Consider the following 15,029-nt stretch of genomic DNA (forward strand, 5'->3'; position numbering starts at 1 on the left):
ACCATAAGTTAAAAGTTAATTTAGTGCTGAAGTGTCACATGCGTTGTATCTATTTTGACTGTACACCCAATCTGAGAAATCTATTCGTCTTTCATTATAACTAAACCCCAAGCAGTTTGTGGTAACACTACACTGCAGAAAGGTGAAGCCTTCTCTTACATGGCTTATTAGCACTGTACTTGCATCAACACATGTCACAATCATCAATCAAGTTCCCCCAGAAATAGAAACCGATTCAAACAGGGAATGTCTGAGTGATCCCTGGCAGCTGAAAGTCTGCATCTTCCCTCCCTTGTCCCACCCTCAGGCAATGAAGTTGATAAATGTGAGCAATGAATGATGTGACTTTACTTAGTCTATGTACCGATGAGCAAGCAAAAAATATAAAGCAATTACCACACTCCTTAGCACGTGACCAGATCAATTAGCAGCACTTTTATTGTCTGTTCAGCTCAGCCAACACTTTTTCTTTTACTATTTTTCCCACGGTAGGGCTAATGCCTAACTACTACACTGGCTTGGCCACTTGAGGATTTTGAAACTGCTTATTGAGTGCTTGAAAAAAATTGCTTTTCTAACTCTTCAACACATCATACTAAAATAAAGAGGCCACTGTATTGCTGTTACAAAATGTCAAACTACAAGCAATGACAACCTGAAAAACTGATAGATCTGATGAAAGAAAAATCACAGCAATTTTGACTATAGCCAGACCTGTCTTTGCGTGTTCTTCCCAGAAAGCTGATTTTAGCCCTTCTCACCTGTTTATTTCACTATTTTAAAAAGACACTCTCATTGATACAAACCCATTTACTACATTTAAATTCCTTCAATCTTAATCCCTTATTCGTTCAACCTTAGCTCCTTAATCTCTTATAATAAAAAGTATTCATAGTCCCACTTCAAAGACTTTATAAGCACTTAGAGCTGTCGATCAAACTGTGAACTAACAGACACCCCACTGTGACAATGATAGATTGTAAAATCAGTCATGCAGCACTAATCCTATAATTATAACCCTCAGGCTTTTGTCAACACAGCGTCAAATAGCAAGCACTGATTTTTTTCAACACTGCAGAGAGTTTTTTTCAAATATGCAAAGGGCAGGAGTTTTAAATGCCTTAAGCTTGACAGCTCCCTTGGCAGTTCCAATGAGCTTGACAGTTTCAACGAGTTTACCCACTATTTACACACATTCATGGGGAGTATTTTTCCTATGGCAGGTGGGCTGGGCAGGAGCGGGCACGGAGCCAATTGCCGCCCGCGATTGGCTGCACGCCGCCAGTTTACACGTCTTTTAGCAATCTCAAAGGGCAATTGACCTCTCTCAAAGGGCACCTTATCTCTCCCAAAGGGCATCTCACCTCTCCCAAAGGTGCTCAGGACCATATCCAAAAGGGTACCTTACCTCTCCAAAAGAATACCCAAACTCTCCAAAGAACTCCACTAACTTTAGATTTTCTGATGTTAAGTCTAAAGTGCACAAGTTGTAACTCTGACATCCCACTACCAAAAATTGGATCTGACCGAAGGCAGCTGCACTTTAACATGTGCGGTTGACTCCGTGAACCACGGGTGTGTAAAGTGCAAACCGCCCCCATCCCCTCCCCTCCTGCGAAAATGGTGAGGGCCAGGTTTGGGGCAAGACTTCCCGATTCAGGCCTCCAGTATATTTTGGCTAAGCCAAGGACCCTCTGTGTCTGTGTAAAAATTTAGGCCTAAATGTTATAAAGGTTGATCTCTTTCTAAAATCTAGTCAAGTTTTGTATTTCACATTCAACTTAACTTGAACCTTAATTGGTAGTTTCTTTCATAGTGTGAGACAGTGATAAACAAGCCGTCTGCTAATGGCAGCTGCACAGTTAGAACTGGTAACCTGGTCAGCAGGAGCTACCTCAGACCTTTGGAATTCCGGCGTGTATAAAAATTGGAGGCCTCTGCAAATGTACAAAGTAAGTAGCATGGAAGCCAGTTTGACTGACTACTTAACTTGAGAATTTAGTGAGTGAGAAAGTTTAATGTAGAGAGGGAAGAGGTACTGTTCCAGTCTTTTATAAGACGGAGAGCGAACTAAGAGGAGAGAGAGGCAGTGAGACCTGAGGGCGAAGGTCTAGAGGCATTAATTAGGTGAGCAAGTAGGTGATTGGCTGTTACAGATTTCTTTCTCTAAACTGGGGCAGGAATTTAAACTGAGACCAGGGAGAAATAGGCACTGTATTGGGAGGTATTAGCACTGTATTGGTGCTGGTGGCTGTATAGCTTAAATAGACTATTTTAATGGAACTACAAATAATCATTGAGTAATAATATTTCAAAAATTGAAACCCTACTTAAAAACAAAATATAACAGAGGGTAGGGTGGGTCATGTGTTGCAGCTGTAGCAAACCAGTGCAGTCCAAAGCAACCATATCTGCATTAAGTGCCTGCAGCTTAACAAATTTGGGCTTAGAGTTGATGAGCTTTGGACACTGCAGTGCATCAGGGGAAGAGAAAGTTACCTGCTTTGTTCTTATACTTTGTTCCAGGAGGCAATCACAACCCTAAGGGTAAGTACTTCAGGTTTGGTCTGTGATCAGAGACAGGAGGGTGTGACTGCGAGCGAGGTAGGTATGGGGATCCAGAAAGATTGCATTGGAAGAACCTTAGCCCTTACACTTGTCCAACGGGTACAAGGTTCTTACAACCAATGTGGACCAGCGCAGAGGGGGAAGAGAAAAATGATCACAGCACCATCATACAGAGAGTCATCCGAGTGGGGGGAGTAAAAAGGGATGTATTTATAGTAGGGGACAGTATAATTAGGGGAACAGATACGGTTCTCTGCAGCCAGAAGTATGAGTCCCAAAGGCTGTGTTGCTTGTCTGATGCCAGGATTAAGGACAGAGTGGAAAGGACAGAAACCAGCTGTTGTGGTCCACGTGGATGCCAACAACTTGGGAAGGACTGAAAAAGAGGCTCTGCTGAGGGAGAGTGAGCAGCTAGGGGCTAAATTAAAAAGCAGAACTACAAAGGTAATAATCTCTGGTCTACTATCTGAGCCCACAAGCAGATTTACGTAAGGTAAATAACATCAGAGTTGAATGTGTGGTTCAAAGATTGGTGTGGAAGAAGTGGGTTTCAGCTCATGAGGCATTGGCACCAGTACTGGGGACAGAGGGAGTTGTTCCATTGGAATGGGCTTCACTTGAACCATGCTGGAACCACTGCCCTGGTGAATTGAATAACTGGGGCTGTAGAGAGCGCTTTAAATGAAATATTGGAGAGAGGGTTCACATGAGAAGAGTTTTGGAAACTTAAAGAGAAAGGACAAGGCAATGGTGCAGTGTAACAATACAAGTAATGATCACAGGAAGGGACAGCACACGCAAACATAAGAGTGCACCAGCAAACAGGGTTAGAGTAAGGAAAAATGGTAAAAGAACAGAATTAAAGACTCTTTATCAGAATGCACGCAGTATTAGCAATAAGCTAGATGAATTGATAGCACAAATAGAAATAAATGAGTATGATATAGCCATTGCAGAGATGCGGTTGCAAGGTGACTAAGGCTGGGGACTGAACATTCAAGGGTATTTGACATTTCAAAAGGGCAGGGAAGTAAGGAAAAGGAAGTGGGGTAGTTCTGTTAATAAAGAATGCGATCAGTAGTGTGAAATTACCTTGGCTCGGAAGATCAAGATGTAGAATCAGTTTGGGTGGAGGTAAGAAATATCAAAGGAAAATCACTGGTAGGAGTAGTTTATAGGCTTCCTAACAGTAGCTAGAGTAGAGTATACATTAAGAAATAATGGGGGCTTTCAAGAAAGGAACTGCAATAACCATGGGTGACTTTAAACTTCACATGGATTGTAATTAAGTTTGCTGATGACACAAAGATAGGTAGAAAAGCAAGTTGTGAAGAGGACACAAATGGCGGGATCTTCTGACCCCTCCCACCGGCGGGATCTTCTGGTCCTGCCGAAGTGAATGGAAGTTTGAATGGCTTTCTCCATCTGCCATGGGGAAAACTCACCATTGGGGGGGGGGGGGGGGGGGGGGGGGCGTGGAGGGTTGTGGGGCGGTGCGCAGAAAATTCTGGCCAAAGAGTCTGCAAAGAATACAGATAGGTTAAGTGAGCGTGCAAAAATTTGGCTGATGGAGTATAATGTGGGAAAATGTGAGGTTGTTGACTTTGGCAGGAAGCACGGAAAAGCAGAATATTATTTAAATGGAGAGAGACTGCAGAATGCTGCAGTACAGAAGGACCTTGTACATGAATCACATAACACCTGCATGCAATTCAGCAAGTAATTAGGAAGAGAAATGGAAAGTTGGCCTTTATTGCAAGGAGGATGGAGTATAAAAGTAGGGAAGTCTTGCTACAACTATGTAGGGCGTTGCTGAGACCACACTTAGGGCACTGCCTGCAGTTAGTTTTGGTCTCCCTTATTTAAGAAGGAATATACTTGCATTGGTGGCAGTTCAGAGGAGATTCACTAGGCTGATTCCTGAGGTGAAGGGGATGTCTCATGAGGAAAGGGTGAGCAGCTTGAACTCATTGTAGTTTAGAAGAATAAGAGGCGACCTTATTGAAAATTAGATGATTCTAAGGTAGCTTGACAGGGTAGATGCTGAGAGGATGTTTCCCCTCATGAGGGAATCTAGAAGTGTTTCAGAATAAGGATCTTCCATTTAAGATGGGGATGAGGAGGAAATTTTTCTCTCAGAGGATCATTAATCTTCAGAATTCCCTACCCCAGAGAGCAGCGGAGGGTGAGTCATGGAATAGTTAGATAGATTATTGATCTATATAATGTAGTCAAGTGTTATGGGGGCAGGCAGGAAAGTGGAGTTCAGGTCATGAACAAATCGACCATGATTTTGCTAAATGGCGGAGCAGGCTCGAGGGGCTGAATGGCCTACTCCTGTTCCTAATTGTTATGTTCTAGGATGTCAATGGGGCCTGACTGCAATTTTAAGCCAATCCCTACACAAGGACTTTCCTACCAGGCCAACCATGGCACCCAGCAAAGAGAGAGGCAGAAAATTAAGCAATATTTAAAACTTTTCTGTTTCTTTGTGAGGCAATAACGCACAGGCTCCTCCAGACTCCACAAGGAAGCCTCAGGCCTCCCTTGCAGCTGGCTTTCTTCTTCCTCCCTGACCACAATGCTCTCCCAACGGCTTTCCTAAATACTCTCATATTGCTTTGGGTCCCCGCATGTGGCTTACCACTGCCCAAAATGCCGATCCCACCCGGCTTCCTGTTGGGCTTGGTCAAGAGGCTAATGGGTGCCCTTGCAGATGGTGCCCTTGAGTTATTATCTCATTTGCCTTTTCTTTTTGGCCACCACCTACATGACTCCTGCTGGAAATGAAAATCAGGGCTTAGCTGTCTCAGATCGAAAATGCTTATCATCTGGGATGTCCTGTGGCACAGCAGCAAACCGTGCAATTTCATCTTTGATGAGGAAGGTTGTTCAGGCATATTGTTAGCACAGCCAATCAGGGTTCCGCGTTATTCTTCCCTGATCATGCTACACATGGACTGCACTGGGAACAACACAGGAAACAACACAGGAAAACGCTCCAAAATCCTTGATACATAGCCTTCACCTTAATTAGTATGAAATGCGAATATATCAAAGAATACATTTTTTTTAAAAATACATCCTCAATAGTTTAGTCCATTTGATGAAGAATGTTAAGTATTGTTTCTTCTATTCACATATCTGTTGAGTTAAATGCTCTCCCTGCTGCTTCACAGAGTCCTGATACTATGGATTTGAAATTCAAGCTGTCCTCAACTTCAGCTCTAACAAGTGGCTTCATAGAGTCACGCCCGGGTATTAATTAGAAAACATTAGCAACTTTAAAATTCTGCATTGGCTGAATGCACCTCAGTACCAGCTAAATCTTAATGCCTTCAAATTAGCATCCCAAACATAGCAGAGTGTCGACATTCACAGCTCCCCTAACGTGAGTCCCCGAACTAGAACTTTTAAAATACTTTCACGGGATGTGGGCAGAACTGGCTAGGCCAGCATTTATTGCCCATCCCTAATTGCCATTTAGAAGATGGTGGTGAGTTGCTTTCTTGAAAAGCTGCAGTCCATGTGGTGTAGGCACACCCAGTGTGCTGTTAGGGAGGGAGTTCCAGGATTTTGACCCAGCGGCAGTGAAGGAACGAAGTTATATTTCCTAGTCAAGATGGTGAGTTACTTGGAGGGCAACTTCCAGCTGGTGGTGTTCCCATCTGTCTGTTGCCCTGGTCCTTCTAGGTGGTAATGGTTGTGAGTTTGGAATTTGCTGTCTTGGAGGCTTGGTGATTTCCTGCAGTGCATCTTGAAGATGGTACACACTGCTGCTACTGTGCATCGGTGTTGGAGGGAGTGAAGATTTGTGGATGGGTGCCAATCAAGCAGGCTGCTTTGTCCTGGGTGGTGTCAAGCTTCTTGAGTGTTGTTGGAGCTGCACTCATCCAGGCAAGTGCAGAGTATTTCATCACACTTCTGATGTGTGCCTTGTAAATGGTGGACTGGCTTTGGGGAGTCAGGAGGTAAGTTACTCGCCACAGGATTCCTAGCATCTGACCTCCTCTTGTAGCCACAGTATTTCTATGGCTAGTCCAGCTCAATTACTGGTCAATGGTAACTCCCAGGATGTTGATAGTGGGTGATTCAGCATTAGTAATGACATTGAATGTTAAAGGGTGATGATTAGATTCTCTCTTGTTGGAGATGGTTATTGCCTGGCACTTGTTTGGCATGAAAGTTACATACCACTTGTCAGCCCAAGCCTGGATATTGTCTAGGTCTTGCTGCACTTGGACATGGGCTACTTCAGTATCAGGAGAGTTGCAAATGGTGCTGAACATTGTGCAATCATCAGCGAACATTCCTATTTCTAACCTTATAATGGAAGAAAGGTCACTGATGAAGTAGCTGAAGATAGTTGGGCCTGGGATATTACCCTGAAGAACTCATAAGAACATGAGAAATGGAAGCAGTATTAGGCCATTCAGCCCCTCAAGCCTGCTCTGCCATTCAATAAGATCATGGCTGACATGCCCCAGGCCTCAACTCCGCTTTCATGCCAGCTCCTCATGGCCCTCAACTCCCCAATATTTCAAAAATCTATCTACCTCTTCTTTAAATACTTTCAGTGATCTAGCCTGCATAACTCTCTGGGGTAGAGAATTCTAGACATTCACTACTCTCTGAGAGAAGAAATTCCTTCGCATCTCAATTTTTAATGAGTGTCCTCTTATTCTCTGAAACTATGTCCCCTGCACTAGTTGAACCCATTTTTGGACTTCTCACCATATTGCCCGCTCACACCGCCAAACACGCCTGATGCCAGCGGGCATGGAAAATTCCACCCAATGTTGTTTAACAAAACTTTGAAATAGGAGGATCAGTGTCAGCTTGGCTTAAAAATTAGCTTAGGAACAAAGAAATAAAGTATTGGTAAATGGTTGTTTTTCAGACAGGAGGATGGTCATTAGTGGTTTCCCCAAGAGTCAGTGCTAGAACCACTGCTTTTTGATGTATGATATTGGAAATACAGAGGAAAATTTGCTGGTGATACTAAACGTGGAGGTTTGGCAAACAGTGAGGATGATACCAATAAACTGCAACAGGATATAGATATAGACCAGCAGAATGGGCAGACAACTGGCAGATGGAATTGAACATAGAGAGGGGTCAGTGGTGCATTTTGGCAGAAGGGATAGAGAGTGGCAATATATACTTACAGGCACAGTTCTATAGAGTCTGCGAGGACAGAGGGACTGTTCGTATGCATGGATCTTTGAGCAAGTGGTTAGCAAAGGGTATGGGATCTTCAGCTTCATGAAGAGGCACTGAGTACATAAGCAGGGAAGGTCCGCTGAACATCTACAAAGCTCTGATTAGGCCACAACTAGAGTACTGCATCCAATTCAGGTCACCACACTTGAGGAAACATGTGGAGGTCCTTGAGAGGATGCAGAGCAGAACTTTCAGAATGGTTCCAGGAATAAGGGACTTTAGATAGGATAGGTTGGAGAAGTTGGGGTTGTTTTCCTTGGAGACAAGGCAATTGAGGAGAGATTTGACAGAGGTGCACAAGATTATGACAAATTTAGATAAGGTAGGGTGGCCAGTTAGCTCAGTTGGCTGGACGGCTAGCCTGTAGATCAGAATAACACCAACAGCACAGGATTTGATCCCCATTCTGGCTGAGGTAGACTTGGGCCTGCCTCCTTGCCCTGCCCTGTGGTAAAATCATAACATAAGCCGTGGTTTGGCAACCTTCAGATTTGAAGGTTTTGGGTGACAAAATACAGGTGGGATGCAAGGAAGAACTTCTTTATGCAGTGAGCGGTAATGACCTGGTATGCATGGATGACAAAAGGTGGTGAAATTGGAGGCTATCAATCATTTCAAGAAGAAATTAGATGGGCGTTTGAGGAAAATAAACTTGCAGAGCTATGGGGATAAAGGGGGGAATGGAACTGACTGAGTTACAGAGAGCAGACATGGACTCAGTTAGCCAGATGACCTCTTGCTATGCCATAATGATTCTATGACTTCAGCCATGACTGCCAACTCCAGAAGAGGAAAGGATCCCATGGCCTTGTTTGAAAAACAGAAGGAAGATGTTGTCAGCTTTGATTCACTGGTAGCATTCTCACTCGTGTGTCAGCCACTCCAGAGACTTCATTCAGAGGGAGTGCTGAAGTGTAGCCTTCAGGGTGAGATGCTAAACTAAGGGGCACTTCCCTCTCAAGCAGATGTAAAAGATCCCACAACACTATTCAAAGATGATCAAGGGAGTACTCCTGATGGCTTAGCCAATAGTTATCCCTCAAACATCATCACAAAAAGAAAATCTATTCATTTAACTAACTTCTACATGAAGGACCTCTGGCCAATATGCTTCCCTTCATTATAACAGCAGTTGCACTTTAAAAGTACTTAAATGGCTGTGAAGACTTTTGCTATGTGCTAAGGCCAAGAAAGATGCTATATAAATGCAAGTTCTTTTTTGCTCCTCCCAGTATCCTGGTGGACGTTCCTCACTGGACCAACGCCCACCAAAACATAATCACAGGTCATTCATCTCAATGCTGCAGGAGAAATTTTCCTTTGTGCAAATAAATTGCCACATTTTTCTACATAACAAAAGTCGCTGTGATGAACAATGTGTGAAGCATTCTAAGTTATTTCTGCCAGACAAAGAACGTGTTTTCTTTTGGGTACTAATGGAGCAAGTGTTATTTTTCTTTTACTTGCAGTTCCAAAGTTGCTTCTGGGATTAGGCTGGTGTAATGCATATTAACACTGGTTCTGGGCTAATAATATTCTTGCTTATTAAAGCCTTGTTTCTCCCTGATTTCCTCGGGCTTAACTGGGACAGGGCAGTGCCATTCACGCTGCAATAGACAGTGGAAGCCACAACAGCCAAACTACCCTTGACAATGTCACTAGTATAACAGAAATTATATTCTGTTGTTGAGCAGAAAAAAAGAAACATATCGCTCCATTTTGAACAATGGTATGTAAATTTCCCAAACCAACTTTTAACTTAATATAAAATCATGAAAATAGGACTACATTTCAAATTCTAGATATGGTGCAGAGACATATTTAATCCTGCAGATGAATCATAGGATTTATCCAACCTCTGGTTCATAAACATTAAAGAATAGAAAAGATTTCAGAGTTTCACCTGGTCAAATCCCAGTGTGCATGGTCATGGATCAGTATGAACAGTGTGTAAGGGTTCTTTAATGCTCTTTGCTGAAAGGCTTCAAACTTGCTCTGAGTTTCTGCAGTAAGCTTCATTACATACTGTTCTGTGCACTGATTTGCGGTAGATTCTGCCTCCAATCCAAGTTCTACCAAGATCCCTGCAAAAAAACAGGCAAAACCTGGAGTTTACACTTGGCTAAATCCCAACACACTGTTTTAATTACAAAGGCTGCTTTGGGTGCTAAAAGGTATTCTAGGCAAGCGTAATTGTCAAAGATTAGCCTCTATTAATACGCTATTGAGCTGCTGGTGTGGTTTTTTTCAAACAAAAAATTGTTACAAGTCAGATGCAATGTCTTGATTGCTGGAAAGATCCAGATGATAACACAGATATTGAGATTTTCATCGAAGTTCCAGATATCCACCACCAGTAATAAACCCAATCCCTCTCTAATGTATCTCTTTAGGCATTGAGAAGCCTTATGATGCGCAAGTGACTTGTCTCCATATGGAGATGTATCAGTAATAGCTGATGAACGAAACTATGCTATAGATAGTTAATTATGGAACACAGTCCTTTGCTAGTGGAAATGTATAAACATTTGATAAGAGCTATAAGCTTTTTATTGAATATATACTATTTTAGCATTCTTAAAATGTTATCATTAATTAATCTTAACACATAAAATACTTATCACATATATGTTCATTTGTCCGCTTTCAGTGTTTAGAATTAGCTTTCTTTAGTCATACTGGAGACAATTTTGCTAATGACAAGGAGCTTTACCTGCTACAAAAACATACCTGGAATTTGGGTGTGGAGGTCACTTAGGCCCACAAGCAGCATCATCCAATCATTTTAATGGATGGAAACCCTTGGGGAGTCAGTTAACCTTCTAACCTATATACCCACATGTGTTTTTAGAACTAAGCTTTGTGTCAGAAGTATTCATAAAAATTTACCTTAACAAACAGATGTAAGCACATTGTGTGGCATATGTTGTACCCAACAACTTTACAATAACAGCTTCAAGTAGGACTTATGAGCAATGTGTAGTTCTTTAGTGCACTTGGATGAAAAACAGGGATCCTTTTGATTATATTTTCTAAAGATAAGTATTTTTCAGCATAAATCAAGAGATATTTTTCCTTGAGATCTGAACTCAAGACATTCGATGAGACAGCTAAAGGAAAGCTACAGGATCTCGCACTCTTCAAAAGGGATCTGTACCTAGGGCTGAATTTAAAATTTTTTATAAAGGGCAAATTTGGGTTGGGTAGGGTGTTAAAATCTCAAAAAGCTGTTTCCCAACCTACGCCAGCCCACTTTCAGCTTTAACCGATCGCAGATGTTGGCAGGTGACCAATCCAATTCACCAGGGGAAGAGTTGCAACTTGGAATGTGATGATGAGGCACTACCCACCATGACCTATACTACAAGGCCTCTCATTGCCCCCACCCCACCACCAGGCCCCAATCCCACCCCACCCCACCACCAGGCCCCAATCCCACCCCACCCCACCACCAGGCCCTAATTCCTCCCATCTCATCGGTCCTTGAACCCCCAACACAAGGACCAGAATTTTACGTTGATCGGGCAGGCGCGCATCCGACCCGAACGCATGTGAAATTGTGCAAAATGACGTCGTGCATGTGTCCTGACAGTATCGCGCAGGCAAGCAATATTGAGGTCGGCAGGCACACGCTGGAGTCACAGCCGTGCCCGCTGTCAATTAAAGGGCCAATTAAGGCCATTTAAAACCTTGTTGTCCACTATTTTACATTGCCCGCGCGATTTTATACTCGTTCCACAGGCAAAACTGGGTGGTGGCCAGCCCGTTTTTAACGGAATCTCATACAAAGGCGGGATGAAATGTCCAGGGTGAATAGAATCAAAAATGATATTTGGGGACTGATGTTTTTTTGAGGTCTGCTATCAGATGTTTGAATGTGCTGCATAGACACAGTTTGCCGCATTTTTTTCTTCTCATTTAATCTGTACAGGTCTGCAGCTCCCGGAGCTGCCCGCAGCTCGCTAGAAGCACCCACCCGCGCCCTCACTTATGTCGGCGCCAGCCCTCTTCTCACCCCCCCCTCGGCAGCGCTGAGGCTTTCTCAGCGCGCATTTCACGCTGGCTGGCCATCAACTGAGCAGCCAGCGTGAAATTGCATTCGGAGGCCGATCATGGGTGGAAGCACATTTCGTGCCCGCTTCCTGGGGCGCACGCCAAACGTTGAAATTCAGGCCAAGGACTCTGACCATCCCCCCTGCTTCGACCATCGACCAAACCACCCCCCACCAAGACAAACCACCTCCTCACTCCTGATTGATTGCCCCCTCCCAGTGTGGACTTAACTGCTATGTTGGCTACCAGGGACCAATTTCACTTCCGACTGGTGGCTGTCAATCAGGGTGTCTGAGTGGGGAATCCATTAGTCAATGGCATGATGTGGAGTTAAAACTCCAGTGTCTGGGGGGGGAATCCCAAATTGCGGGTTCCCCTGACTTTCACACCGACCCACTCCTTGCGGGTCAGGTCAGTAAAAGTTCTGCCTCGTAGTATAATTCTCCACACAAGTCACTGATGTGCATTAATAATATTCTATTCTGTTAGTCAATTATTAATGTAACAAGAATTTTATTTAAGAATGCGGAGGAACTTTTACTTTTAAGAGATTAATTAGAAAAGGCTAATTTATACAAGGGGAGTGTCTTGTCTTAAAAAAGTCCCACTTTAAACACTGACTGGAACAGTGCTTTAAACTCATTAGAACATAAATAGAAGGAAAAATATATGGTTGCTTGATTGGACCTGGTAAAATAAAATGCCTAACTACCTGTCTCAACACCTAATTAAGATTTTTTTAGCACACAAATTCTCTTAGCAGCTCTGTTCCAATTATAAACTGAACTACTTCCAGAGCTGAAACAAAGAAATGGTGGCTTGAAATTGGAACACTTACCTGACTGTCTGACACGCAGCACAGTCTGCTGGTAGGCCACTTCTGATGGAGGCACCAAAATAAGGAAGTCAACTTTCTCAAAGGAGCCCAAATCCAGATTTTGTGTGCTGGAATCAGCAATGGCGCAGACGTGGGAAAGTAACTTTCGAGCCACTGCAAGCTGAACAGGGTGAATCTGACGTGTTTCTTTGTTTGAAACTGTGGGACACAAATAGGCATTAAAAGGACAAAATCCAACGAATCCATCACTATTTTTAATCTTTCAGTTTGTTAAAATGATTAGGTTACTTAATCAGTCTGAATAAACTGACAGCAAGTTGCATGGATTTGATTTCATTCCACCAATCATCCTAACCAGAGCATACAGTCTACCACCACAAAACCGTAATTTATTCACTAACCTTCATTTTTTGAAAAAAAATGATTACTGAATGAATATTCATATCACATTAATTTTGTTTCTCATTGATCACGTACTAAAATCCTTGTCTCTCATTCCTCCACCAACTGCCACTACAGCATTGGGGAATTGCTGCCTCCTGGACTGCAAACGGGAGCTAACCCTGTGAAGCCAGGCGGTGAGACCCCAGGGCAGGGCAGCGCCAGGACTGTCGTCCCAATTGAGAATGACAACTTGCCTCCCAGAGCTGCCGACCCAAGCAGAGGGCTGGCAACTCGGTAGCAACATCACTCACGGCGGCTACTGCTGAGGCTGCTAGATAAAGGACAGGGTGCTTCTATGGCGTGAACCTTGACGACCGGGTAGATTTATTTCAGCAAGCTGGACCTCAGTGGGAATCTGGGCAGGGTACATCAATAGTCTGTCTCCTTCTTTCTCACCCAGATGGTGTGTCCACAGGATCCCATTTCCACATGTTCACCACTGAACCAATCAGCATTCTTCCATTGAACAAAGGAGCAAATGTTGACTTTTAGGATGAGTTTTAAATGTTGCATAATTAATGATCCCAAACATTTCTAATCACATGCAAACTGTAAAAGAATTAGTCTTGATGCTTACCTGAACAAATAGTGGGTCTCTGAATGACGGTGTCATCAAATTTCTTTAATGAAGCAGTGAAGGAAGAGCCTTGCCCATTCCTTGCCAGACTGCACTTTTCCAAGAGCATGTCGATATCTCCTTCTAATCAAAATAAGACAAATAAAGAAGTTAGCAAGGCAGTTTAACCCGATTTCTTCAGCTCGATTTCTCGAGCAAGTACTCGGTCTTGAATGCTGGTGAGAACGCTAGTTCAGCTGGGGGGGGTGCGGTCAGAACGAAGTCCGCGGCACTATGGCTGACTCAGCTATACAAGCGAGCAGGTGGAAGATTGAAAAAGCATTAGTGATAGGGCATTCTATAGTTGGGGGGACCGACAGGCATTTCTATGGCCACAGACCTGAATCCAGGGTGGTATGTTACCTCCCTGGGGCAAGGCTCAAAGATGAGGGAGATAGAGATTATGATGAAACAAAAAACGGAGTGTGAAGCATGTCAGGCTAATTCTTCCAGTGAGATGCAGGCCAAACACAATAGGTTGAGAAGGGAAGTGAACAGGAAAATAAGACTGGCAAAGAGAATATGAGAATAGAATGGCAGTCAACATAAAAGGGAACCCAAAAATCTTCTACCAGCATGTAAATAATAAGCAGGTAATAAGAGGTGGAGTGCTATTAGGGTCAAAGAACATGATGCATGCTTAGAGGCGCAGGATATGGCTAGAATACTTTGTACCAGTGTTTACTAAGGAAGACTAATTTGCCAAAATATCAGTAGTATCCGAAATAGTAGAAGCAGTGGATAGGGTGAAAATTGAGAGGGAGGAGATACTGGAAAGGCTGGATATACTTAAGGTAGATAAGTTACCTAGTTCAGATGGCTTGCATTCCAGGTTAGAGATAGCAGAAGGGGTTGTCATAATTTTCAAAACTTCCTTAGATATCGGGGAGGTGTCAGAGGATTGAAGAGTGGCAAACATGACACCCTTATTCAATAAAGAATGTAACATCAGTCCTAGCAACTACAGGCCAGTTAGCTTAACATCAGTAATGGGTAAGGCTTTAGGAACAATAATCAGAGAAAGATCAGCAGTCCCTTGGAGGGGTTGAGTTAATTAAGGATAACCAGCATGGATTTGTAAAAGGCAGATCATACTTGACTAGTCTGATTGATTTTTTTAATGAAGTAACAGAGAAGGTTGATGAAGGAAATGCAGTCGATGTCCTTATGGATTCATTAATAAGAAAACATTTGACAAAGTACCACATAACACAGTCCCGAAGAAGAGTCATATTGGACTCAAAACGTTAACTCTGTTTCTCTTTCCACAGATGCTGTCAGACCTGC

The 15,029-nt window shown here is 43.1% G+C and overlaps 1 protein-coding gene across 1 annotated transcript in view; it reads right to left on the reverse strand.

Moving 5' to 3' along the window:
* greb1 (growth regulating estrogen receptor binding 1) overlaps positions 1–15,029 on the reverse strand; it is a 351,042-nt gene that overhangs the window by 97,138 nt on the left and 238,875 nt on the right. Inside the window, exons 14-16 of the mRNA XM_078541600.1 lie at positions 13,704–13,826; positions 12,683–12,880; positions 9,695–9,875 (exon numbers count right to left, since the gene is read on the reverse strand). Of these exons, the coding sequence (XP_078397726.1) occupies positions 9,695–9,875; positions 12,683–12,880; positions 13,704–13,826 (502 nt within the window). The remainder of the gene's footprint in view (positions 1–9,694; positions 9,876–12,682; positions 12,881–13,703; positions 13,827–15,029) is intronic.

Source organism: Cetorhinus maximus, chromosome 5 (assembly GCF_964194155.1).
Source record: "Cetorhinus maximus chromosome 5, sCetMax3.hap1.1, whole genome shotgun sequence".
NCBI classification, from domain to species: Eukaryota; Metazoa; Chordata; class Chondrichthyes; order Lamniformes; family Cetorhinidae; genus Cetorhinus; species Cetorhinus maximus.